Source organism: Callithrix jacchus, chromosome 20 (assembly GCF_049354715.1).
Source record: "Callithrix jacchus isolate 240 chromosome 20, calJac240_pri, whole genome shotgun sequence".
NCBI classification, from domain to species: domain Eukaryota; kingdom Metazoa; phylum Chordata; class Mammalia; order Primates; family Cebidae; genus Callithrix; species Callithrix jacchus.
Window position 1 is genome coordinate 26,576,970 of NC_133521.1, and position 27,147 is coordinate 26,604,116.

The 27,147-nt window shown below is 44.4% G+C and overlaps 1 protein-coding gene across 11 annotated transcripts in view; it reads left to right on the plus strand.

Moving 5' to 3' along the window:
* Positions 1-27,147, plus strand: part of TANGO6 (transport and golgi organization 6 homolog) — a 257,175-nt gene that overhangs the window by 198,198 nt on the left and 31,830 nt on the right. For 7 of the 11 annotated variants that reach the window (XR_013530108.1, XR_013530109.1, XM_078357570.1 and 4 more), the window contains 2 exons: positions 2,019-2,170; positions 22,130-22,243. Coding sequence is in view for 9 of the 11 variants with exons in the window: in XM_078357570.1 (XP_078213696.1) it covers positions 2,019-2,170; positions 22,130-22,243 (266 nt within the window). In the remaining 2 variants the exon portion in view is untranslated. Of the gene's footprint in view, positions 1-2,018; positions 2,171-22,129; positions 22,244-22,398; positions 22,648-27,147 lie in introns of those variants that run through there. The other 4 variants (XM_078357571.1, XM_078357573.1, XM_078357572.1 and 1 more) reach the window with 2 other exon arrangements.

Consider the following 27,147-nt stretch of genomic DNA (forward strand, 5'->3'; position numbering starts at 1 on the left):
AGACTGAGGTGAGAGAATCACTTGAGCCTGGGAGATTGAGGTTGCAGTGAACTGTGATCACTCCAGCCTGGGTGACAGAGCAAGACCCATCCCCTTTCTCTCTCTCTCTCTCTCTCTCTGTGTGTGTGTGTGTGTGTGTATTTTCAGAATCTTCTTATCACCACCTTTACTGTTCAAGTTGCCATAATCTCTCCAGCCACTTACTTGTTCCACCCTGGACATCCACAGTGCCCAACAATCTGTTCTCAGCACTGCAGCCAGAGTGAAACTTCTGCACTGCTTTGCTCAAAATCCTCCAAAGGCCTCTCATTTTACTCCAAGAAAAAGTCCTTGCAGTGTCTTACAAGGCCCTTCATGGTCTATACTGCCTCCCCATCCCTGCCCTTACTTCTCTATCCTCATCCAGGGCTTCCTTTGTATTCTCAGACATGCAAGGTGTGCTCCTGGGTTTTCACACTGGCTGTTCCCTCTTCCTGGTATGCTCTTCTCCCAGAAATGCACATGGCTGATACCCTCACTTTCCAGTCTTTGTTTAAATGTCACCATCTCTCAGCCAGGCACGGTGGCTCATGCCTATAATCCCAGCGCTTTGGAAGGCTGAGGCGGATGGATCACCTGAGATCAGGAGTTTAAGACCAACCTGACCAACAGGGTTAAACCCTGTCTCTACTAAAAATTTGAAAATTAGCTGGGCAACGTGCCTGGAGCCTGTAATCCCAACTACTCAGGAGGCTGAGGCAGGAGAATCACTTAAATCCAAGAGGTGGAGGTTGCAGTAAGCCAAGATTGTTCCACTGCACTCCAGCCTGAGGGACAAGAATGAGACATTGTCTCAAAAATAGAAGTCAAATAAAAAAAATAAAAGTCACCGTCTCAATGAAGTCTACCTTTACCATCTTTTTAAAACCTGAAGTCAAAATAAATAAATAAATAAATATTAAAAAAAAAAAAAAACAAATAAACATGAAGTTGGCCACCATTCCCATTATTCCTTATTTCCCTTACCTGTTTTACTATTTTTTGCCCCTGTAGCATGTATTACCTTCTAAAATTCCATGTAATTTACACTAGAATATAAGCTACAGAAGGGCAAAAATCGTGGTTTCTTGTTTTGTGGCACCTACCAAGCATGTGGAACAATGCTTAGCACATACTAGGCCTCTTGAAAAATACTTGTCAAATAATCATAGTTCTCTTTCTTGAGGACCCAAAATGCTTGTTTTTCACTCAATTTGCTTATCTAAGCAGACAGCAGGATAGGATAGGGAAAAAGTAGGCTGATGATTGGAGTCTAGGGTCTAGCCTGGGGGCCACACTTGCTATTTCTGTGACCATGGGCTGGTTTCTGAAAGTTTATCAAGCTATATACTTATGATATATACTTTTTTTTGTATGTATATGTAAATTTTTGAAGTTTTCTCTATAAGACTCGGAAGAAAACTGGTAGTAACACTGGGGAATGTCTTCACATATTTTATGTCTATATGTAGACTCTTTAGAATAAAATTGAGATTCCACATGCTTTTTTACAAAACCATACATCATGAATATTTTTAATAACATGAAATATTCCTCCAGGGCATGATTTTTAATAGTTATGCAAGTACTTTGAAAAGAATAAGACATTGGCTGTGTGTGGTGACTCACTCCTGTAATCTCAGCACGTTGGGAGGCCAAGGCAGATAAATTGCTTGAGTCCAGGAGTTCAAGACCAGCCTGGGTAACATGGCGAAACCTCATTTCTACAAAAAATACAAAAATTAGCCAGGCATGGTAGCATGCACCTGTAGTCCCAGCTACTTGGGAGGCTGAGGTGGGAGAACCACCAGAGTCCAGGAGGTTGAGGCTGCAGTGAGCTGTGATTGTGCCACTGCACTCCAGTCTGGGTGACAGAGTGAGATTCTGTTTCAAAAAAACAATAATACATCATGCAGTGTACCATGGAAATATCATTCTTCCTTTTTTAAGAAGTTGAAATTTTGTTTTAAAGGATTTTGATTTCTTCCTTTTTCCTATAGGAGACATGGTCTCAAAGTATCGAGAACCTTTGATCCACACCTTCCTGAGGGGAGTGGGAGATCCTGATGGTGCTCACAGGGCTAGCAGCTTGGCCAACCTTGGGGAACTATGCCAGAGACTGGACTTTCTACTGGGCTCCATGGTCCATGAGGTATTGTATTTTGATTCCTTTCTCTAAAGCGTGTTTCACTTGGACCTATGATGCATCTTGGGACTGGGAGTCAGGAGAGCTGGGCTCTTTTTGCAGATCTGCCACTGCCTCCCTATGAGACAGGGCAAGTAAATCATTGAACTTCTCAAGGCTTCATCTGTCACACACGTATATTGAAAGTTATGTTAGTACAGTAGCTCACACCTGTAATCTCAGCACTTTAGGAGGCTGAGGCGGGTAGATTGCTTGAGGCCAGGAATCCAAAACCAGCCTGGTCAACACGGCGTAACCCTGTCTCTACTAAAATTACAAAAATCAGTCAGGCATGGTGGTGCATGCCTGTAATCCCAGCTACTCAGGAGGCTGAGACAAGAGAATTGCTTGAACCTGGGAGGTGGAGGTTGCAGTGAGCCAAGATCATGCCACTACACTCCAGCTGGACAACAGAGCGAGACTCTGTCTCAAAAAAAAAAAAACAAAATTATGTTAGTAAGGATTTCAGAGTTGCAGCTGAGAGGAAGTCATCTTAACCTACCTTAAGCAATAAAAGATTATTTATCATAAAGTTTCCCATATAACTAACACAATTGGAGAAACCCTTAGATAGAGTAGATAGAACATTACCCTGAGTCTCCGGGCCATCTGTGAGTCTTATCTTCACTCACAGAAAAATCTCAGGCAAATACTCTGACCCTCTTTGGTACCCTATGTTCAGGGGGATGGTGTTGTTTACAAAAAAAAAAAAACAAAAACACTTAAGTTCCATATTTTGCTATTTTGCTCAGCATTTCACACCCAGTGCCTTCTATGTAGTAGCAGTTAATGATTGAAAAGATGAATGGTGAACAGTCAAAATGATAGCCATACAAGGTGTCGGTGATAGATGCTCCTCTGGTTTCAGAGCTTTTTTATCATTATTATTATTTTTTGAAACAGAGTTTTGCTCTGTCACCCAGGCTGGAGTGCAGTGGCACAATCTCAGCTCACTGCAACCTCTGCCTTTCAGGTTCAAGCGATTCTCCTGCCTTAGCCTCCCATGTAGCTAGGACCACAGACATATGCCACCACACCCAGCTAATTTTTGTATTTTTAGTAGAGATAGAGTTTTGCCATGTTGGTCAGGCTGGTCTCAAACTCATGACCTCAGGTGATCCGCCCGCCTCAGCTTCCGAAAGTGCTAGGATTACAGGCATGAGCCACCACACTCGAACTCAGAGTTTGTTATTTAATGAAATGTGCCTCTCGCATCTAGCCTCTATGAGTGTCTTCCTCTAGACTCTTAAATTGTACCTTTGCCTTGTATATATATACTCATAAATATATCAGTATATATCTTGAGTATCTACTGTGTGCACTCAACTCTGCTATTTATAGATGATGATAGACAGAAAAAGACTAGTTAACAGGTGGCCAGGAGTCTTTACTATCAATGTACATGACCACCTTAAATTTTATTTTGGAAGAAGATGCCTTATAAATTGATTATAAATAAGTAAGTGAAATACAGTTTAAATTACCTTTTCTTTGAGTTGGAGTCTCATACTCTTTTGCCCAGGCTGGAGTGCGATGGCGCATTCTCGGCATACTGCAACCCCCATTTCCAAGGTTCAAGCAATTCTCCTGCATTAGCCTCTTGAGTAGCTGGGATTACAGGTACACGCCACACACCCGGTTAATTTTTGTATTTTTAGTAGACACAGGGTTTTGCCATGTTGACCAGTCTGGTCTCGAACTCCTGACCTCAAGTGATTCACCTGCCTTGGTCTCCCGAAGTGCTGGGATTATAGGCATGAGCCACCACACCTAGCTAATTTTTGAATTTGTAGTAGAGCCAGCGTTTCACCATGTTGGCCAAGCCGGCCTTGAACTCCTGACCTCAGATGATCCACCTGCCTCAGCCTCCCAAAGTGCTGGGAATACAGGCATGAGCCACCACGCCTGACCACCTGTTTATTGATAAGAGATCCATACTTCTCATATAGAGCACATAACTTCATAAGAACTAAAACTTAGAAAACTGTAATGGCCGGACACGGTGGCTCACGCCTGTAATCCCAGCACTTTGGGAGGCCAAGGCAGGTGGATCACGAGGTCAAGAGATGGAGACCATCCTGGTCAACAAGGTGAAACCCCGTCTCTACTAAAAATACAAAAATTAGCTGGGCATGGTGGCGCGCGCCTGTAGTCCCAGCTACTCGGGAGGCTGAGGCAGGAGAATTGCTTGAACCCAGAAGGCAGAGGTTGCGGTGAGCCGAGATCATGCCATTGCGCTCCAGTCTAGGTAACAACAGCAAAACTCCATCTCAAAAAATAGAAAAGAAAACTGTAATGCTGGCTTCTTTTTACAACATTCAGTATGCTAGGGCTGACCATACTGAACATCAAATCAAACCTCTGTGTGTTGTGTGTGTGTGTGTGTGTGTGTGTGTGTGTGTGTGTGTGTTGGGACAGGGTCTTGCTCTATCACCTTGGCTGGAGTATAGTGGCACAATCACAGCTTGCCACAGCCTTGAACTCCTGGGCTTAAGCAGTCTTCCAACCTCAGCCTTGCAGATAGCCAGGACTACTGGCATATGCCACCACACTCAGCTAATCATTTTTTGTTTTTTGTAGAGACAGGGTCTCACTATGTTGCCCAGGCTGGTTTTGAATTCCTAGACTCAAGTGATCCTCCTGCCTTGGCCTCCCAAAGTGCTGGTGATTTAGGATTTTTCTTCTCAGTCACTTTGTAAGCCAGGGACCTCTGGCCAGGAACACCCCACCCTGACCTCACTTGGCCATGCTGGCATGCCCCAGCTCACCTGTGTTATAGCTTGTACCACGTTCTGCAGTTCCCAAGCTCTTGTACCACACTCAAGAAAAATGAGGATACAGTGGACATTGAAGGGTGAGGAGGGTGGAGAATCATTGTATTAAGTGGTGAAATAGCTCTCAGCAGAGAAGGGAGCTGGAGAGAGGATGTGAAGGGTGGGTTGTCTTCTAGAATGTCAAGTTATCTCTTCCATGACATCCACCCATCTCCCCCTCTGCTGATGTCTGAGGCACAAGATGCATGCTGATTCATTTGTCAGTATGCAAAAAAAGGTTAAAACGAAGGCACCACTCAAAGGTGGGCGCAACAGTATAGGAAACCAATTAGGAAAGGGTAGTATGTAAAATAGGTGGATGATGGGGACCAATCAGAGGAAAGTGTGCCAAACAAGAAGACAAGTTTTCAATCCAGTCAGAATTTAACTTGTAGCTTGGCTTTTGGGCTTTAATCTCTCTTGGGCTTGGAGGTGGGGTTTCACCAGGTACCTGCCCCTATCTGCCTAGGCATTTGGCTGCCTCCTGTAGATATCACTGGGATTACAGGTGTCAGCCATGGCACCTGGCCTTTTTTTTTTTTTTCACTAGGTTATTTTTAAGACAAGGTATGATTTCTCATTTTCTATTCTCGGCATAAATTTTAATTCTTTCTAGTGGAACCAAAACCTCCTGAACCCCTTTCAGCGTCATCCAAATCTTAAACTTCTTCTATTTCTGGATTAAAAAAATTGTTCACAAATGAGCTATGCACCTTTTTCCTTTTTTGACTTCAAACTTTTTTTTTGAGACAGAGTCTCACTCTGTCTCCCAGGCTAGAGTACAGTGGCGTGATCTCAGCTCACTGCAACCTCCACCTCCCATTCTCAATCGATGCTCTTGCCTTAGCCTCCCAAGTAGCTGGGATTACAGGTATTCAACACCATGCCCGGCTAATTTTTGAATTTTTAGTAGAGACAGGGTTTCACCATGTTGGCCAGACTAGTCTCAAACTCCTGACCTCAAGTGATCCGCCCACCTCAGCCTCCCAGAGTGCTGGGATTATAGGCATGAGCCACCCCACCCACCAACTTCAAACTTTTCTTTGCCAAAATAGAACAGTATACCACCAACATTTATACTATAATCTTTCTCTCTGACACCAGCTTCTACATCTATAAAGTGTTTTGCAGCTAAACTAGACCATGGAGCCACTCTTCCATAACACCCAGAAGGAAGGGCTATCTGAGTGTCCATTTTCACAAGAACTTTCTCTGTGGATGATATTGTATCATAGGTCAATATGTCATAGCCAGCAGCCTGCATGGACCCCTGGGTTAAGGCCGTGGGGTGTTCAAAGAGCAGAGCAAAGCGAGCTGCATGCTGCCCTCCTCTGTAGGCTGGGCCTGCTAGCTGGGGGAAATGGCATGTGTCTTATCAAAGCAGGGCATGGCAGAATGAGAAGGTGAGTGGAGAAGACCAAATATTTTTGTTTGTTTGTGATGGAGTCTTGCTCTGTCGCCCAGGCTGGAGTGCCGTGGTGCAGTCTCAACCCACTGCTGCAGTCTCCACTCACTGCTGCCTCTGCCTCCCAGGTTCCAGTGGTGAGAGGATCAAATTTTAAAAAGGATCTACTGAGGGGACTTCTTCCTTTTTTTTTGAGATGGAATCTCGCTTTGTTCTCCAGGCTGTAGTGCAGTGGTGCAGTTTCAGCTCATTGCAAACCCCACCTCCTGGGTTCAAGTGATTCGCCTGTCTTAGCCTCCTGAATAGCTGGGATTACAGGCGTGAGCCACCATGCCCAGCTAATTTTTGTATTTTTAGTAGAGATGGGATTTCACCATCTTGGTCAGCTGGTCTTGAACTCCCAATCTCAGGTGATCCCAGCACGTCAGCCTCCCGAAGTGCTGGGATTACAGGTGAGAGCCAGCAAGCCCAGCCCTGAGAGGGAATTGTCCTCAATGGCTGGCAGTTGTGTCATATCAGTAAGCAGAGAAGCACACTCACAGATGTATGCATTCACTTGAATTGATGGCATTTCCTGATTCTTAAGCTTTATATATTTTGCTTTATTTAGTTATAAGGGCTACTCTTGTCATTAAATTTTAACCTAGGATTTTCAGGAAAGTTACATGTTAGTTCTTTCCTTTCCTTTAACTCTTTTCTGAGGGATCACCAGGCATACCCCTGTTTCCCAGTTTTATATCTTCTCTTTTTAATAACTTGAAACAATAATTTTAAGCACCTACTTAAAACCCTAAGTGCTCTAATATATGTGAACCGTTAGGCATCTCATCCTATTTTAGATGGACTTAGCAAATCCTTGTTCTTTGGTATGATTAACTTGTAATACTTAAGAGGTCTATTTGGTTGTATTGTCTGAAGATTTCAGATTAGTGTAACTTTTCTGGGTCCGATACCGAAATGATTCCCACAATTTTTTCTCTGTTTTCTTGGTCTGTTTACATAACTCAAACCAAACTGAATTGTAAACTGTGTATTAAAACAAGTTGCTGGTCCATGATCTGAACCAAACCCAGTTGTATTTTTTTTTGAGATGAAGTTTTGCTTTGTTGCCCAGGCTAGAGTGCAATGACACGATCTCGGCACACTGCAACCTCCACCTCCTGGGTTCAAGCGATTCTCCTGCCATGCCTCCCGAGTAGCTGAGATTACCGGCACATGTCACCACATCCAACTCATATTTGTATTTTTAGTAGAGATGGGGTTTCATCATGTTGATCAGGCTGATCTCAAACTCCTGACCTCAAGTGATCTACCTGGCTCAGCCTCCCAAAGTGCTGGGATTACAGGCATGAGTCACCACACCCGATCCTCCAAATATTATTATTTTTAAATAATGGCTTTACTGAGATAGACTACACACTAAACAATTCACCCATTTAAAGTGTATAGTTCAGGCCAGGTACAGTGGCTCACTCCTATAATCCCAACACTTTGGGAGGCCAAGGCAGGCAAATCACTTGAGATCAGGAGTTCAAGACCAGCCTGGTCAACATGGTGAAGCCCACGCTCAACCAAAAATACAAAATGCGTAGCCAGGCATGTTGGCGCATGCCTGTAATCTCAGTTACTTGGGAGGCTGAGGCAGTAGAATCGCTTGACGACAGGAGGCAGAGGTTGCAGTGAGCTAAGACTGCACCACTGCACTCCAGTCTGGGTAACAGAGTGAGACTTTGTCTCAAAAAAAAATTTTTTTTAATTTAAAAATGAAGTGTACAATTCAGTGGTTTTTAGTACATTCAGAGTTATTGGTACAATCACACACAGTTTTTTTTAGAGATGACCAGCTATGTTGTCCAGGCTGGTCTCGAACTCCTCGACTCAAGTGATCCACCTGCCTCAGCCTCGGAGTAGCTGGGACTATAGCCACACACCACCATGCCCAGTTTACAAAAAAAGAAAGAAAATTTAAAATAGCCACGAATTTCAGAAAAATGTTCCCCATCTCCAAGTGGACCAGCTGAGACTTGATGGGATCTATATGCTTTATAAAACGAATGAACCTGAACAGTACCTGAATATCACAACTTCTGAACTCAAACATTGAGACTATTTCTTTTTGAATTCCTAGACTCTTTTCTACAGGAAACTGTAGCATGCTAGCAGCATATGATTTACTATCAAAAGTGTTAGAGAAATTGCTTGGTTTTAGTTGATTAGGAAGATTGAGCTAAAGCAGATTTTGTAACATTCAAGAAACATCTGTCAAGAGACCCACCTGACCTATTAACAAAAGATAACAAAACTGCCAGGCACACTTGGGAATGGGAATGAATGAGAGCCCAGCTACACCATCTGTTTACCTGGGTTCACTTGAGCAAATCACTTTGAGCTCAGTTTCTTGATCTAGAAAATGGGATGAAAATACATATAATGCAAGATTGTTACAAGTATATGTTGTATATAATGATTTGTTCAACAATTTTATTGAGCGCCTACTACATGCTAAGCTGCATTCTGGACACCTAAGACATACCACTCTTCAAAATAGGCAATGATTCCCGTCTTCATGGAGCTTTCATTCTACAGAGAGTAGACTGATAATAAATGCTATATATAATCAATAAGTAAAGTATCTAGTATATTAGATAATGATAAGTGCTATAAAAAAAAAGAAAAAGTAAAGAAAGGGAAACTGATCAGGATTATAGTCTTAGATGGTGGGGTAGTTTCAGTGCTAAACAGGGCATCAAGTGAACCTTGCTCAGAAGGTGACATTCTAGTAAAGACATTTTATTTTTCTATACTAAGATTTTTCTTAAGGAACATCTTGGTCATTTGAAGGGGGCTGATGATGACAGTGATGAGGATGAGCCTTAAGGAAATAAGAACAGGTCGGGTATAGTGGCTCACGCCTGTAATCCCAGCACTTTGGGAGGCTGAGGTGGGTGGATGACCTAAGGGTCAGGAGTTTGAGACCAGCCTGGCCAACATGGTGAAACCCCATCTCTACCAACAATATAAAGATTAGCTGGAAGTGGTGGCGAGCACCTGTAATCTCAGCTACTCAGGTGGCTGAGACAGGAGAATCACTTGAACCTGGGAGGCAGAGGTTGCAGTGAGCTGAGATTGTATCACTGTGCTCCAGCAAGACTCCATCTAAAAAAAAAAAAGGAAATAAGAACAGAGTGACTAATGTCCTCTAGATGTCCCCAGCCATATGATTTCAAAACAACTGCCATGTTAGGGGCTGAGGATACAAAACCCTATCAGATACCACCTTGTCTTCTGGGCGTGGGTAATCTGGTGGAAGACATAAGACATCAGTGATTAGAATTACAGTCCACTGGAATAGATGCTATGGGAGCACCTTTGAGGAGTCCCTTGGTCAGATTCAGGTATTGGCAAAGATGTCCTGGAGGAAGAGATCCTCGGAGCTGAATCCAGAGAGCAAGTAGAAATTAGGCAGGCATAAAAGGCAGAGGTGAGCATTTCAGCAGAGGGAGTAGCTGTGCAAAGGCCATGAGACGGCCTCACATGTTTAGGAAGGTCCTCAAGGCTGGAGTGAAGGGGTGGGGGATTAGTTGGTGGCAGAAGCTGAGGCAAGAAAGGGCAGGCAGGGGCCATATCATGAAAGGCCTTGTTACTTTATGGCTTCCTGGCTCACAGCAAGAATCAAGCATTGCTTATTTAGCCTTTGGAAATGAAGTGCAAATAGGTAATGGGTTGTTTGCCTACCATGTGTGCTGACACAAAGAAAAGCACCATTTGTGACCCTAGGACCTCCTTTATGATTCAGCCTTAAAATTAAGGCAAGGGCCAGGTGCTGTGGCTTACAATTACACCTGTAATTCCAGCACTTTGGGAGGCCAAGGCAGGTGGATCATGAGGTCGAGATCGAGACCATCCTGGCCAATGTGGTGAAACCCCATTTCTACTAGAAGAAATACAAAAAATTAGCCGGTCGTGGTGGCAGGCGCCTGTAATCCCAGCTACTCAGGAGTCTGAGGCAGGAGAATCACTTGAACGTGGGAGGCAGAGGTTGCCATGAGCCAAGATCACATCACTACACTCCAGCCTGGCAACAGAGCAAGACTCCATCTCAAAAAAAAAAAAAAAAACTGAGAGGAGGAACTGCTGCTTTGGGGGTCCTTCCTGGCAAGCCTCTTGTCCACACCTTTAATCTCAACAATTTGGAAGACTGAGATGGGCAGATCACTTGAGGTCAGGAGTTCAAGACCATCCTGGGCAACATGGTGAAATCCCATCTCTACGAAGAAGTACAAAAATTAGCTAGGTGTGGTAGTACACCCCTGTGGCCTCCAGCTACTCGGGAGGCTGAGGTGGGAAAACCACTTGAAGCCGGGAGGCAGAGGCCGCAGTGAGCCGTGATAGTACCACTGTACTCCAGCCTGGGCAACAGAGTGAGGCCCTGTCTGAAAAAAAATAGTCATAACAGCATAGCAAGCACTCTATACTCCTGAGTGCCTTACAGATGTCAACTGATCCAGTTTTCATAGAGGGAACTGAGGCACAGAGAAATAAGTTGCCAAGGTTGTGCAACTAGAAAGTTGAATGCAGGCAGTTGGTTTCAGAATTCATGCTCCTAACCAGTCTGCTACATTGTCTCTCAATAAAAGTTTTCATACCAGGTACAGTGGCTCACACCTGTACTCCTAGCACTTTGGGAGGCCGAGGTGAGCGGATCACTTGAGCCCAGGAGTTCAAAACCAGCCTGGGCAAAATAGTGAGACCCTGTGTCTACAAAAAGTAAAAAAAAAAAAAAAGCGGGGGGGCATGGTGATACATGCCTGTAGTCCAGGCTACTTGGGAGAGTGAGGTGGAAGGATCAACTAACCCTGGGGAGGTCAAGGCCGTAGTGAGTTGTGATCGCACCGCTGCACTCCAGTGTGAGTAACAGAGTGAGACCCTATTTCAAAAAAATAAATTAAAAAGAAATGTTTTCAGGCCGGGCGCGATGGCTCACACCTGTAATCCCAGCACTTTGGGAGGCCGAGGCTGGTGGATCACAAGGTCGAGAGATCAAGACCATCCTGGCCAACACAGTGAAACCCCAGCTCTACTAAAAATACAAAAAAATTAGCCGGGCATGGTGGCAGGTGCCTGTGGTCCCAGCTACTCCTGGGAGGCTCAGGCGGAAGAATGGCTTGAACCCAGGAGGCGGAAGTTACAGTGAGCCAAGATTGCGCCACTGCACTCCAGCCTGGTGACAGAGCAAGACTCCATCTCAAAAAATAAATAAATAAAAAAGTGTTTTCAGTTCATTTGTAAGGTTGCTTTTGTGCCTTGGAAGCTGCATAGAATTGCCATTTAGAAAAGCTACACATAGGAAGAAGGGTCATATAGCTCTGGTTTTAAATAGAGCTTGCTTTTGGCAGTGAGACTTCAGAAGGCAGTATTTTTCTCTCTCATTTGAAAAAAAAAACATATTTTCATCCCATCTAATTCCTCTCTCTTCCTTTTTGATGTTCCTTCTTTTTTTTTTTTCTGGAGATGGAGTTTTGCTCTTATTGCCCAGGCTGGAGTGCAAGGGCACAATCTCAGCTCACTGCAACCTTCGCCTCCTGGGTTCAAGCAATTCTCCTGCCTCAGCCTCCCGAGTAGCTGGAATTACAGGCATGTGCCACCACACCTGGCTAATTTTGTATTTTCAGTAGAGACAGGGTTTCTCCGTGTTGGTCAGGCTGGTCTCAAACTCCTGACCTCAGCCTCCCAAAGTGCTGGGATTATATGCGTGAACCACCACGCCTGGCCTAGATGTTCCTTCTTATGTAGCATCCCATACTCGCCTTGTTTTCAGTGCCAAACCAGCTACCTTGGGTGGACTACAAGTTTGAACATGCTTGGATATCTGCCAGTCCTAGTATTTTAGCCTCTGAGTCCTCCTGTAGTTAGATAACTCTACTTCATTCACAGGGAAAGAGTGAGGTATTTGGCCTGGCTCTTAAGCAGTTCTTTATTCATTCATTTATTCATTCAACAAATATGTAATGAGTACTTACCCTGTGCCAGTTGGGACTAGAGCCAAGCCATATGCTCTGTGCTAGGGACCCAGCTGTGAACACAACAAAGTCCCTGTCCTCCTGAACCTGACTTCTGGAGAGGAGAGGTAGGCAGTAAACAAGTAAACACAGGCCGGTTGCGGTGGCTCACACCTATAATCCCAGCACTTTGGGAGGCCCAGGTGGGTGGATCACGAGGTCAAGAGATCAAGACCATTTTGGTCAACAAGGTGAAACACCGTCTCTACTAAAAATACAAAAATTAGCTGGGCATGGTGGCGCACGCCTGTAGTCCCAGCTACTCGGGAGGCTGAGGCAGGAGAATTGCTTGAACCCAGGAGGTGGAGGTTGCAGTGAGCCGAGATCATGCCATTGCACTTCAGCCTGGGTAACAAGAGCAAAACTCCATCTCAAAACAAAAAAACCAAGTGAACACAGATACACTGATATATACTGTGCCAGGGGATGATAACCACTAAAGAGATAAATTTAGTAAGATAAGGGGCCCAAAGGGAGTTTGCTATTGTCTTGAATGGACAGGAAAAGCTTTCCTGACAAGTGACTTTTTTTTTTTTTGTGACAGAGTCTCACTCTGTTGCCCAGGCTAGTGTACAGTACCATGATCTCAGCTCACTGCAACCTCCACCTCCCGGGTTCAAGCAATTCTCTTGCCTCCTGAGTAGCTGGGACTACAGGCGTGGGCCACCACACCCAGCTAGTTTTTTTGGTATTGTTTTAGTAGAGATGGGGTTTCACTATGTTACCCAGGCTGGTCTCAAACTCCTGAGCTCAGGCAACCTGCCCGCCTCAGCCTCCCAAAGTGCTGGGATTACAGGAATGAGCCACTGTGCCCAGCTGACAAGTGACATTTGAGCAAAGATCTAAGGAAGCAAAGGGTTGATCCAGAAACCTAGGAAGGGAGCATTCCAGGTGGAGGGAGATGCAAGTGCGGAGGCCCTGCAGCAGTACAGGCTGAACGTGCTAGAGAAGAGTAAGACCAATGTGGCTTGAAAGAAGAACAGGAGTTGGCACCAGAAAGGCAGTGGCCAGTCCCAGTGGAGCCTTATAGGGACTTTGGCTTTCCTTGTGAGTGAGATGGGAAGCCAGGGTGGAAGAATGAAATTATCTAACTTTGTTTTTTGATTCATTTACGGAGACAGAGCCTTGCTCCTTTGCCCAAGCTGCAGTACAGTGCCACAGTCTCGACTCACTGCAACCTCTGCCTCCCGGGTTCAAGCAATTCTGTTGTCTCAACTTCTCAAATAGCTGGGACTACAGGCATGCGCCACCATACCCGGCTAATTTTTTTCTATTTTTAATAGAGACAGAGTTGCACCATGTTGCCCAGGCTGAGTTCAGGGATTCCATTCACCTCAGCCTCCCAAAGGGTTAGGATTATAGGCATGACCCACTGTGTCTAGCCGATCTAACTTCTTTTAAAAACTTACTGTACAGGAGGCTGAGGCAGGAGAATTGCTTGAACCAGGAGGCAGAGGTTGCAGTGAGCCGAGATTGCGTCACTGCACTCCAGCTTGGGCGACAGAGTGAGACTTCATCTTAGAAAAAAAAAAATAAGTTAAAAGCCAAAACAAAAAAAAAAAAAGTTACTCAAAGTGCTGAGATTACAGGCATGCCTCATGTAATCTCAGCACTTTGGGAGGCCAAGGCAGGCAGAGATCACCTGAGGTCAGGAGTTCGAGACCAGCTTGTTCAACATGGTGAAACCCCAACTCTACTAAAAATACAAAAATTAGCCAGGCATGGTGTCGGGTGCCTGTAATCGCAGCTACTTGGGAGACTGAGGCAGGAGAATCATTTGAACTTGGGATGCGGAGGTTGCAGTGAGCCGAGCTCACACTACTGCCCTCTAGCCTGGACAACAGAACAAGACTCTGTCTCAAAAAATAAATAAATAAAATAAAGATTAAAAGTTACTGTGGCTTCTTCTAGGACAGTTCTTTCAATGTCCCATGAAAGCTCTTTGAAGTCTCAAAATTGCTTAGCTCCGGAGTGTGCTGGGAGAGAAGGAACTTGAGCTTTAAGAAACTTGTCTTTGCAAATAGAAGGAATTCTCCTTCATGAGCATCTGTTATCTCCCAAGTATGCTAGAAGACACAGAAAAAGAACCCAATTTCTTCCTTTAAGGAAGTCTCAGTAGCGTGTATGAAATGCAGAGGAGTAAATAGACAGTGGGTGGGAGTGACATAATAGAGCCAGCACCAAGCACTGAGGGACCCAGAGCTGGAACCTTGGGTTAACTTGTTAAGACATCAAGAAGGTTACGTTGATCAATGTTAGCCAGGCAGAGGAAGAGGAGAAGCATAATCTCTTTTGATATAAAATTGAATAGCTTTTTCTCTGAGAAATCACCAAACTGGAGGATGATGCCAGTGTAGCGGGAAGGCCTGGAGGCCCTGAGGGCCCTAGAATGGGAAACTGCCATGGCTTCCTCAGAGGCTTTGGTAGCAGCATGCAGTACTGGGCTCACAGCCACGGTCAAGGCTGGACCCGAGGCTATGGAACTCACAGAGGCACAGCTAAGGACAAAAAGTGGATACTCACCACCAAACTGGGCCTCCTGATCAGGGACATGAAGATCAAGTCCCTGGAGACCTATCTCTTCTCCCTGCCCATCAACAAGTGTGGTATCATTGGTTTTTTTCAGGGGGTATCTCATGGATGAGGTTTTGAAAATTATGCTTGTGTAGAAACAAATCCGCACTGGCCAGCGCAACAGATTCAAGGCATTTACTACTGTTGGGAACTACAGTGGCCACATCAGTCTAGGTGTTAAGTGCTCCAGGGAGGTAACTGCTGCCGTCCAAGGGGCCACCATCTGGCCAAGCTTTCCATTGTCCCTATGCAGAGAGATTATTGGGGGAACAAGGTCGGTAAGCCCTATACTGCCCCTTGTACGGTGACAGGCTGCTGTAGCTCTGGGTTAGTACACCTTATCCCTGTCCCCAGGTACAATGGCATCATCTTGACTCCTGTGCCCAAGATACTGCTGCTGATGGCCAGTATTGACAGCTGCCACACCTCAGCCAGGGGCTGTACCACCACCCTGGGCAAGTTCACCAAGGCCACCTTTGATGCCATCTCCAGGACCTAAATCTGCCTGACCCCCAACCTCTGGAAAGAGACTATTCCCCAAGTCTCCCTGTCAGGAATTCACTGACCATCTCAACAAGACCAAGGCTCCAGCTGTGGCTACAACATAAGGTTTCATACAAGAAGAATAAAGTGAATTAAACCTGTTAAAAATAATAAGCAGAAGAAAATGAAATTGAACAAACCAGCCACCATAATTCCTTCTAACAACATATGGTCTGGGGTATCAGTGCCCTTCCTCTCTGGCTATAGCTCTTCGGCATCTGAAGAAAGTTATCCTAACTATTGGGTGGTCCAGATTTGGGCACTGTCTGCTATGATGGTGCCAGCTAGTCGGGAAGAAATATAAAGTATAGGCTCAACCCTTACACAGTCACTGTACTGGGAATTCAGGTTTTTTCTCTCTATTGATGTCAAGAATTAACCTGTAGAGAACTTTTTTTTTTTTCAATTTCTCCTTGTTCTTGTCTATGTTACTTAAACCAAATCTCTATAGGTTCTTTCATCTTTATCACTCTCTATGAGAACTAAATATGATTTAAGTGAACCACAGTGAAAGGCTTGTCCTCAGTACAGCAAATAAGACGTGCTCCAGGTAACAAGTCCAGCCTCCTTTTAACCTGGTGCCTAGAATTCCACATACCTGAGCTTTGAGGGCTGATAGAAAGCTACTGCCTCTGATCCCACTGAATGACCTGAATTTATTACCAGTTTTGCCAGTTTGAGGATACGTAGACCCCTGACATGTGGCTTCAGATAGATGTTATGGGAAACTCCAAGGAAGCTAAGTATCTGCCATGGTTTATTTCATGGCAGGTTGAGTAAGCCAAGCTCCTAAGAATGATTGGCCACACTGTCTTTGCTGTTAAGGTTTCTTGGTTTACAGATAGTAAAGTTTCAGGCAAGTTAGCAGACCAACTTTGGTTTTTTTGTTTGTTTGTTTGATTGTTTTTTGTTTTGTTTTGTTTTTTGTTTTTTTGAGACAGAGTTTTGCTCTTGTTGCCCAGGCTGGAGTGCAATGGCATGATCTTGTCTCACTGCAACCTCTGCCTCCCGGGTTTAAGCGATTCTACTGCCTCAGCCTCCCAAGCAGCTGGGTTTACAGGCATGTGCCACTACATCCAGCTAATTTTGTATTTTTAGTAGAAACAGGGTTTCTCCATGTTGGTCAGGCCAGTCACAAACTCCTCACCTCAGGTGATCTGCCCACTTCGGCCTCCCAAAGGCCATTAACAAACCAACTGAATTTTAACAAAGGAAGCCTTAGGAAAATGGATGAAGATACAGTTGGAAAATTAAAGTCATGCTTCCTCAATACATACCTCAATTCTGGCAGCTTCTTGCCTGGAATTTTCCAAAGTCAGTTTTTGGTAATCTTGCAATTTGTATTATCTTTATTTATATAGTTCTGGTTATGCTTGGTGTATGCCAGCTATTTTGGGAGTAATGATTTTCCTTATTTCTCTTGGCTCCTGTTAAGTGTTAAATTGCTGAAATTGACCTTTAATGCTTCCAAAGCAATCATCATCTTTTCCTCTGGATGGCTTTTAGAAGGGGACGTAATCTACTGATTCAGCCAGTGAAGAGAAAGCCTTCCATGGTATGGTTTACTCAAGGCAGGTGACAAAAAGGATCACATAGAATTAATTTCTGGCTGGGCACAGTGGCTCACGCTTTAATCCCAACACTTTGGGAGGCCAAAGTGAGCAATCGTTTGAGATCAGGAGTTTGAGATCAGCCTGGCCAACATGGAAAAACCCCATCTGTACTAAAAATACAAAAATTAGCCAGGCATGGTGGCAGACACCTGTAGTCCCAGCTACTCAGGAGGCTAAGACATGAGAATCATTTGAACCTAGGAGGCAAAGATTGCAGTAAACTGTGAGCACACCACTGTACTCCAGTCTGGGTGACAGAGACTCTGCCTCCAAAAAAAAAAAAAAAAAAAAAGGATGAATTTCTGCCCTCTGAGAGGACTTAGGGAATAAAAATATTACACCAACCATCCTGGCCAACATGATGAAATGCCGTCTGTACTAAATATACAAAAATTATCTGGGTGTGGTGGTGCGCACCTGTAATCCCAGCTACTCGGGAGGCTGAGGCAGGAGAATTGCTTGAACCTGGGAGGCGGAGATTGCGGTGAGCCGAGATCACGCCACTGCACTCCAGCCTTTTTTGAGACTCTTGTCTCAAAAAAAAAAGAAAGAAATTTTACATCAATTCATAAATTAGTAAAGACCTTATCTTATCTATCACTCACCAAGGTTTTTAGAGGTAGAACTCAGTGTTGATTATGTCATTGGGGTTGGAGGTGAGAGACCAGCCATAAATTGACTTTTCCAGCCTGGATACGTAGAAAAGAGTAGCCTATATCCTTCCCACTTCTAGTGGGGATCTGTCCCACTGGTCTGCAGGAGAGCAGCATTACAAGCTGGTTTTGGGAGCTTGACCTGAACAGAAAAAGTCTGTTCTTATCTTTAGATGATATCCATAAGACCATATTAAAATTCTGATGCTCAAAAAGCATTTTGCGTGACAGACCATTATACGATTCACAGGATTTGGTCCTGGTGACAGAGGGGTTGAGGACGTTTCCCAGATGTTCCTCTGTTCTCAGGCTTCTTCCTGATTGACCTGGATGGCTGATTGCAGATGGGTTTGGTAGAGTCTGGCACATAAGTCACTAACAGCCCGTAGCAAGCAGGAGGCTTTTCCAGCTGATCTCAGCAAAGCTTGTCATAACCAGCTCCTCTCTCAGTCCTACCTTCAAGGTGGTACAAGGTTTCAAGAACTGGCCTTGACAGGGCATGGTGGTTCATGCCTGGAATCCCAGCACTTTGGGAAGCCAAAGCAGGCAGATCACTTGAGTCTAGGAGTTTGAGACCAGCCTGGTCAACATGGCAAAACCCCATATCTACAAAAACTACAAAAAATAGCCAGCAGGCATAGTGCTGTATGCCTATAGTCCCAGATGCTCAGGAGGCTGAGGTGGGAGGAGCACCAGAGCCTGGGAGGTGGAGGCTGCAGTGAGCTAAGATCACACTACTGCACTCCAGCCTGGGTGACAGAGCAAGATCTTGTCTCCAAAAAAAAGAAGGCCAGGCATGGTGGTTGCGTGCCTATAGTCCCAGCTATTAGGGAGGCTGAGGCGGGAGGGAGGATTGCTTGAACCCTGGAGGCAGAGGTTACAGTGAACTGAGATCACACCACTGCACTCCAGCCTGGGTGACCGAGCGAGATTCTGTCTCAGGAAAAAAAAAAGAAATGTCCTTGAAGGGAAAGCCCTTTTCCTGGCAGGATGCTTCTGCCTGGACATCCCAACTGTGGGATTAATGCCCAGATACCCAACCGTGAGAGCTGGCCTTACACTGAGAGCTGAGATGTAAGCATGACCCACTTAGCAGAGAGAGGCAGAACAGAGGTGACAAAGGCAGACACCAACACTGTTCTAGGCCAGGGAGCCTTGGTCTGCCAAACATGGAAGCAGGGGCCCAAAGCTAAACGTAGAGGGGAGCAGGCAGAATGCCTAAAAGCCTCTGCTTGGTCCATAGCCTTGGGCTGCCTTCCATAATTTAGCTATCAGACCAAATTAACTTTACTTCCCTGTGTCAAGAGGGATTCAGACCTAGCTCTAACTTGTTTCTCTGGTTTCAGTTCTTGCCTTGTAAATACTAAAACCTGAAAGTGGAGGTAGCTATTATATTGTTGCCTGTTTGGAGGTTGCCCAAGGAATTCCTCTTAGGACTGAATTGCTTCTACTGCTAATGCCAGAGGCATGGAAGCCACTGCTGGCCTCAGAGTCAGGGCTGAAGGCTGAATAGCTTGCTGGGTCTTACTGAAAACAGCCCCCAAAGGGTTGAACTTTCTGGGATTTTCCTTCACTTGCAAGCTGCATGTTTGTCTAATAGATGCACAACTTGATTAAATGCCAGCACATCACAGATGCACTTACACTTAAGAACAAGCTAGTTCTAAACTCTCTGCCATCACTGATTAATTAGATACTTTAAACTATCCCCAACTGTTTGAAAGCTGTGAAAAATACAACCTGCATAGTTAAATTTCTGCACAAGCCCATTTCCTTACTTGTTCTTGTCGTATTCACCATTCTTTAAACATGATTACTATTTGTACGTGTTTCTAAACACACTTTGGCTATTTTCATATCATAATTAGATATCCTTCCACTACTGGCCAAGAAATATATTCACACAGTAAGTCCAATAACAAAACTATGTGAGAGGCCAGGTGTGGTGGCTCAAGTCTGTAATCCCAGCACTTTGGGAGGCTGAGGCAGGCAGATCACTTGAGGTCAGGAGTTCGAGACCAGCCTAGCCAACATGGTGAAACCCCACCTCTACCAAAAAATACAAAAAATTAACCAGGCCTGGTGGCACACACCTGTAGTCCCAGCCACTCAGGAGACTGAGGCACCAGAATCACTTGAACCTGGGAGGCAGAGGTTGCAATAAGCCAAGATTGTAGTACTACTGCACTTCAGCCTGAATGACAGAATGAGACCCTGTCTCAAAAAAAAACAAAATGATTATGAGAGACCAGTTGAATAAGTTAGACATGACTTCAGATTGTTGCGTCTATTGGTCACATTTTCAAAATTTGTTTTTTTCTTTGCAAATCTTACGTGAATGTCTCAGAAAGGTTTGTTGTCGTTATTGTTAATTGTATCTCTTCATTGAGATTTTAAAACATTTTTCTGCCTACCAGGAGCCAGGCAGGGGCATGCACAGTGGCTGTTAACATTCAACTGTTTGATTTTATTATATAATTAACTATATATCAGTTTTGCAAGTAATTTCCAGTCTTTCTTTCCTGTGATAGTATGGTCTTTAATTGAGCACTGGCCAGGCACAGTAACTCATGCCTGTAATCCCAGCACTTTGGGAGGCTGAGGAGGGCAGATCACCCGAAGTCAAGAGTTCGAGACCAGCCTGGCCAACATGGTGAAACCCCATCTCTACTAAAAATACAAAAATTAGTCAGGCATGGTGATGCACCTGTAGTCCCAGCTACTCAGGAGAATTGCTTGAACCCAGAAGGCAGAGGTTCCAGTGAGCTGAGATCACACCACTGCATTCCAGCCTGGACAGCAGAGCAAGACTCTATCTCAAAAAAAAAGTGAGCACAGGCTGGACACAGTGGCTCACACCTGTAATCCTAGCACTTTGGGAGGCCAAGGCAGGAGGATTGGTTAAGCCCAGGAGTTCAAGACCAGCTGGGCAACATGGCAAAACCTCATCTCTACAAAAAATATACAAATTAGCCAAGTATGGTGGCGCATACCTGTAGTCCCAACTACTTGGGAGGCTGAGGTTGGAGGGTCACTTGCCCCCAGGAGGTTAAGGCTGCAATGAGCCCTCACTTCACTCCAGGGTGGGTTATAGAGTGAGACCCTGTCTCAAACAAAACAAAACAGAAAAAATACATAAAGTAATTGAGCACAGAAAGACCTCTTCCATACTCAGGGAGTCTCTGAAAGTGGCCCCTGCTGACTCACATAGGGTGTACACTACATTTGTAGGACTGGAATGTCTGGACATGCTGAAGAAGAGCAGTTAATATTTCTGTATTTCTGTATCCCTAGGTTAAAACTTTCATCATTGGCACATTCACATTTATGCTAGGCCTTGAACTCTGAAGTCTCCTTAGCTAAATCCCCATGATCCTCAGTCTCTAGAAGCAGCTATGGTTTGGACCATCTTTTTTCCTTTGATTTGATGTTCTCAAAGAGGGACAAGTAGCAGTTTCTTCCCACTTTTGAGGCAATATTAGCATCTGACCTTGCCTTTTAAAAAATACATATAGGCTGGGCACAGTGGCTTGCACCTGTAATCCCAGCACTTTGGGAGGCCACGGGTGGATTACCTGAGGTCAGGAGTTTAAGACCAGCCTGACCAACACGGAGAAACTCCATCTCTACTAAAAATACAAAATTGGGCTGGCCTCAGTGGCTCAAGCCTATAATCCCAGTACTTTGGGAGGCTGAGGCAGTGGATTACAAGGTCAGGAGTTCCAGACCAGCCTGGCCAATATGGTGAAACCCCGCCTCTATTAAAACAAAACAAAACAAAAAAACAACTGACTTCTTTAAGATTTGGCCTAGGTAATTAAAAAAAAAAAAATTAGCCAGGCATGGTCGCACATGCCTGTAACCCCAGCTACTTGGGAGGCTGAGGCAGGGGAATCGATTGAACCTGGGAGGCAGAGGTTTTGGTGAGCCGAGATCGTGCCATTGCACTCCAGCCTGGACAACAAGAGTGAAACCCCATCTTGAAAAATATATGTATATATAATACACAGTACACATATTCCTTCCCATTCTCTAACCACATTCTTGAATTCCAAACCAGATTTTGTCCTCTACCAGAAAAGCCAGACTGCATCAAGATCTCTCCCACTAGAGCTCACCCTCTTTGTTGAGGATTAAGCAGCTATCCAGCCCCCTCTAAGCCAAATGGCTCTTGACGAATGTGTAGTAAGTGGAACACAGTTGAAAGGTTATAGGTAATTATGCAACTCTGATTCTTATCAACTTCATCTTCCTTCGCCCTCCTAGATAACAGCTTGCCTGATTGCTGTGGCTAAAACAGACAGTGAAGTTCAAGTACGCAGAGCTGCCATACATGTGATTGTGCTGCTGCTTAGGGGACTCAGCCAGAAAGCTACTGAGGTCAGTCTCTCGCCCTTTGCAGTTTCTCCATCTCTCTCTCTCTCTCTCTCTTTTTTTTTTTTGTCTATTTCTCAATCTTTCTTTGACCAGGGAAGACCTCAAACCTCTTCCCTTGATGGACTCATGCAAATGAGTCAACAGGGATTTTTTTGCAGGAAAATGACCTTGTTCGTATCTTCAGTGTATGTCTCCATTACCTCAGTAACATATTGGCCAAACGATATACTCACTGCTAGAGAAAAACCAGAGCACAAGGTTACAGACTGAGGCCCTGAATCCTGGCATTGTCCTCAGCAGCAGGCTCCAAGATGAGCTAGCTAGAACACATTCGCCCTGCCTCTACAGCCTGAACTTGAGTGACTTGCCTTCCTGACTCATTAAATTGTTCATGTTGAATTACTAAAGGGCCTCATTGAAGATGTTTCCTTTCTAGCTGAGTTCAATCGTGACATGTTAGTTGCTGCATAAATTAAATTTTCTTCCTTCTTCAAGTGGATTTGGCTGGATTTCTCCCCAGTGTATGGCCAATACAGGAAGAAAGTGTGTGTGTCTGTGTGTGTGTGTGTGTGTGTGTGTGTGTGTGTGTATATATATATATATATATATATAAAACCATATGTATGCTGAGAATAAGCGACCCCTAAATTAATTTTCTTCTTGATTTTAATGGAAATACATTCCCAGTTGACTTCATATGGAAAATTTGCATTAATAATTCACCACCCAGTATCCGCAATGCTCGTCTGTGGCTGACACATCGTTATTTAACCAAGTGTCAGTGAAGCCATTATAAAAGTGATTGTTTTATCACACGTGGGCTTTATTCATCCTAGAATGTTACCATATCGAGTTTCTGATGCCATTTTTTTACAGGAATGGACTCAGTAATTACCCCCTCTTTCCTTCACAGCCACATTTTCTCTTTACATAGCGACTTGCTGTTGGTGCAGGTCAATAGTGAGACAATGGGATTTCCCAGTGCTTTGGGAGAAGTGCTTTACCCTGAGCTGCATTTCTCCCCCTTCTCCTCTGCCTTGTGTGGGTTAAGGTTTGGATTGAATGAGCTTATCTGATGTGAGCATGTTCAACTACAAATCACATAAACTTCAACTGTGATGGCCTAAACAAGTAAGGATTTGTTTTTCTCACATCACAAGAAATATGTAGGTAGGTGGTGTCTGTTTAGCAGCTCAATATCAACAGGGCCAGTATTTCTATAATTGTTGTGGGCTTTGCCTCATGGCTACAAGATCACTGCTGCATCTCTGGCCATTGTGAATATTTTAAATGAGTAAGAAAGAAGATAAGAGAAGGGCAGCCCTTGGTGCTTTTGTTTCCTATTTTGGGGAACTTAGTTACCCAGGCGCCCCCCCCCAGGGGGGCCAGAACTGTGTCACATAATTGTTTCTAGCTGCAAGGGATCCTGGCTATGCATTTAATTAGCACATTGCTACTCTGAATAAAATTGAATTTATTCAGCAAGGAAGATGGCAGAAAATGGGTATTGGGGTGGCAACTAATAGTGACACAAAGGAATATGGAGAAGATCTGGCTGACTCATAAAAACTTCTATGGCCAGGTGCAGTGGCTCATGCCTGTAATCCCAGCACTTTGGGAGGCCGAGGTGGGCAGATCACTTGAGGCCAGGAGTTCAATACAAGCCTGACCTACAATACAAAACCCTGTCTCTACTAAAAATACAAAAAAAGTAGCCAGGTGTGGTGCCATGCGCCTGTAGTCCCAGCTACTCGGGAGGCTGAGGCAGGAAAATCAATTGAACCTGGGAGGTGGAGGTTGCAATTAACCAAGATCATGCCATGCACTCCAGCCTGGGTGACAGAGCAAGACTCTGTAAGTGCATACACCCTTACTGAGTGAGAGAGTGAAAGTGAGAGCGAGAGAGCGAGATAGCCAGAGCCAGAGAGAGAGAGAGTGCGTGCGTGTGTGTGTGTGTGTGTGTGTGTGTGTGTATAGCAGAGGAAAATGTCTGGTTAGCAAAGTCAGAGAAGAAATCGAAACTACCCAGATTTCTCACATCTGTGTGTAGCCAATGAAAGCAACACTGCTTGTCTCACAAGTGCTAAAACAATTTGTGGCCATGGAAGATTTTTGTCACTTTGAAAACCCATGTGAATGAAAAGCCTCCCCCTGTTCTCCAAACTGTCTCTAGTCTGTACTCACTGAAACTTATAAGTTGTGCTTAGTGAATAAAGAAAAGGAAATGGGAAGGGATGAACAGATGATTCCTCTTCCTGGTGCATCCTTGAGACCAGGTGTGCTAAATCTTGTAATCGTAGGTATGATTATAATTAGGGGCACTTTAATGAGAAGCGGAGATAACCACAAAGCTTTCAATCTGGGATTTCTCTTTATGGCTCTGTTTTGCCCCCAGGAACAGCTGAAGTGAAAATGCCATACTGTTGATTAAATTCTATGTTTTTCTCCTTCTAATCACTATCTCTCAAGCTATGGAGTGCCAAAAGATAATACCAGGTTTCAGTGAATTCTCTGTTGCTTGTGATGCTTCAGCCAAGGGCCTCTGTGGTTGTGGCAGCTGGAAAAGGAGGTAGGGGTTCAGGAGATAGATTGGCATCAGAGAGGGAAAACAACAGCTCTAACACATGAGGCATTTTTGTTTTTTTGAGACGGAGTTTCGCTCTTGTTACCCAGGCTGGAGTACAATGGCGCTATCTTGGCTCACCGCAACCTCCGCCTCCTGGGTTCAAGCAGTTCTCCTGCCTCAGCCTCCCAAGTAGCTGGGACTACAGGTGTGCGCCATCATGCCCAGCTAATTTTTTGTATTTTTAGTAGAGACGAGGTTTCGCCATGTTGACCAGGATGGTCTCGATCTCTTGACCTCGTGATCCACCCGCCTTGGCCTCCCAAAGTGCTGGGATTATAGGTGTGAGCCACCGCGCCCGGCCCATGAAGCAGTTTTTACCTCTTTCCCATTTGAATGTAGCCAGAGTTTTGTGCAGTCAACACAATATCCACATTGGAGGGAAATACTGCATTCGCTTTTTTTTTTTTTTTTTTGAGACAGAATCTCACTCTTGTGCCCAGGCTGGAGTGCATGGTGCAATCTCAGCTCACTGCAACCTCTGCCTCCTGGGTTCAAGCAATTCTCATGCCTCAGCCTCCCGAGTAGCTGGGATTATAGACTCACACCTTCACACCCAACTAATTTTTATATTTTTAATAGAGACGTGGTTTCACCATGTTTCCCAAGTTGGTCTCAGTCTCTTGACCTCAACTGAGCCACTGTGCCTGGCCCTACATTCACTTTGTTATTGAAAAACTTATTTTCTCTGCTCAGCCTTGTTTTGGCCTTATGACTGTATCTGTTTATTATATAGCTTGAAGTCTTGTAGAAGCCAGAAGGAACTCCCTTTAGACCTGTTCTACCTTATTACCCTTGCTGAAAAATAAATTTACTAGGAATACCCAGTAGAGGAGTTATGTTCAGAACTGTACTTACTATTGGCCTCAGAGTTAAGAGGTGAGCTGAGTGACAGAATGAAGAAACTGCTTAACTACCCAGCTCATCCTGAGTTAGAGCTCTGCAGTGTAACTTGTTTATTCTGAGTATTGTCAATGTTCTTTTTCTTTTGATATAGAGTCTCACTCTGTCACCCAGGCTGGAGTGCAGTATCGTGATCTCAGCTCATTAAAACCTCCACCTGCCTCCAGGTTCAAGCAGTTCTCCTACCTCAGCCTCCCAAGTAGCTGGAATTACAGACATGTGCCACCATGCCCAGCTAATTTTTGTATTTTTAGTAGAGATGGGTTTTCACCATATTGGCCCCTCAAGTCTTGAACTCTAATAATTAAACATTCATAATGTCCAGGATACAACTCATATATACAACCCAAAATAAAGACAACCCAATATAAATTACTGAATATAGGAAAAACCAGGAAAATGGAACATGTTCTTCAGAGAGAAGAAAATCACCTAAGACCAACCTCAAGGTAATCCTGATGTTGGAATTATCAAAAAAGGATTTTAAAGCAAATATTGCCGGGTGCAGTGGCTCAAGCCTGTAATCCCAGCACTTTGGGAGGCCGAGGCGGGTGGATCACAAGGTCAAGAGATGGAGACCACCCTGGTCAACATGGTGAAACCTCACCTCTACTAAAAATACAAAAAATTAGCTGGGCATGGTGGCACATGCCTGTAATCCCAGCTACTCAGGAGGCTGAGACAGGAGAATTGCCTGAACCCAGGAGGCGGAGGTTGCGGTGAGCCAAGATCGCGCCATTGCACTCCAGCCTGGGTAACAAGAGCAAAACTCCGTCTCAAAAATAAATAAATAAATAAATAAATAAATAAATAAATAAATAAATAAAAATAAAGCAAATACTATAATTATCCTCAACGAAGTAGAGGAAATATATTTCTGCAGAGATAGGAAATCTCAGAAAAGAAATAGAAATGATTTAAAAAGGGACAAATGGGGTCGGGCATGGTGGCTGATACCTGTAATCCCAGCACTTTGGGAGGCTGAGACAGGTGGATCATGAGATCAGGAGATTGAGACCATCCTGGTCAACATGGTGAAACTGTCTCTACATAAATTAGCTGGGTATGGTGGTACGTGCCTGAAATCGCACCTACTTGGGAGGCTGAGGCACGAGAATTGCTTGAACCTGGGAAGCAGAGGTTGCAGTAAGCCAAGATTGCGCCATTGCACTCCAGCCTAGTGACAGAGCAAGACTCCGTCTCAAAAAAAAAAAAAAAAAAACGGGGGAGGGGACAAATGGAAGTTCTAGAACTAAAAACTACAATAACTGGCATTTTTTTTTTAATCACTAAATGGAATTAACCAAGGAAAGAATAAATGAATTGAAAGAGCAGTAGAAATTATCTAATGTGAAGAACAGAGTGGAAAAAAAAGATTTAA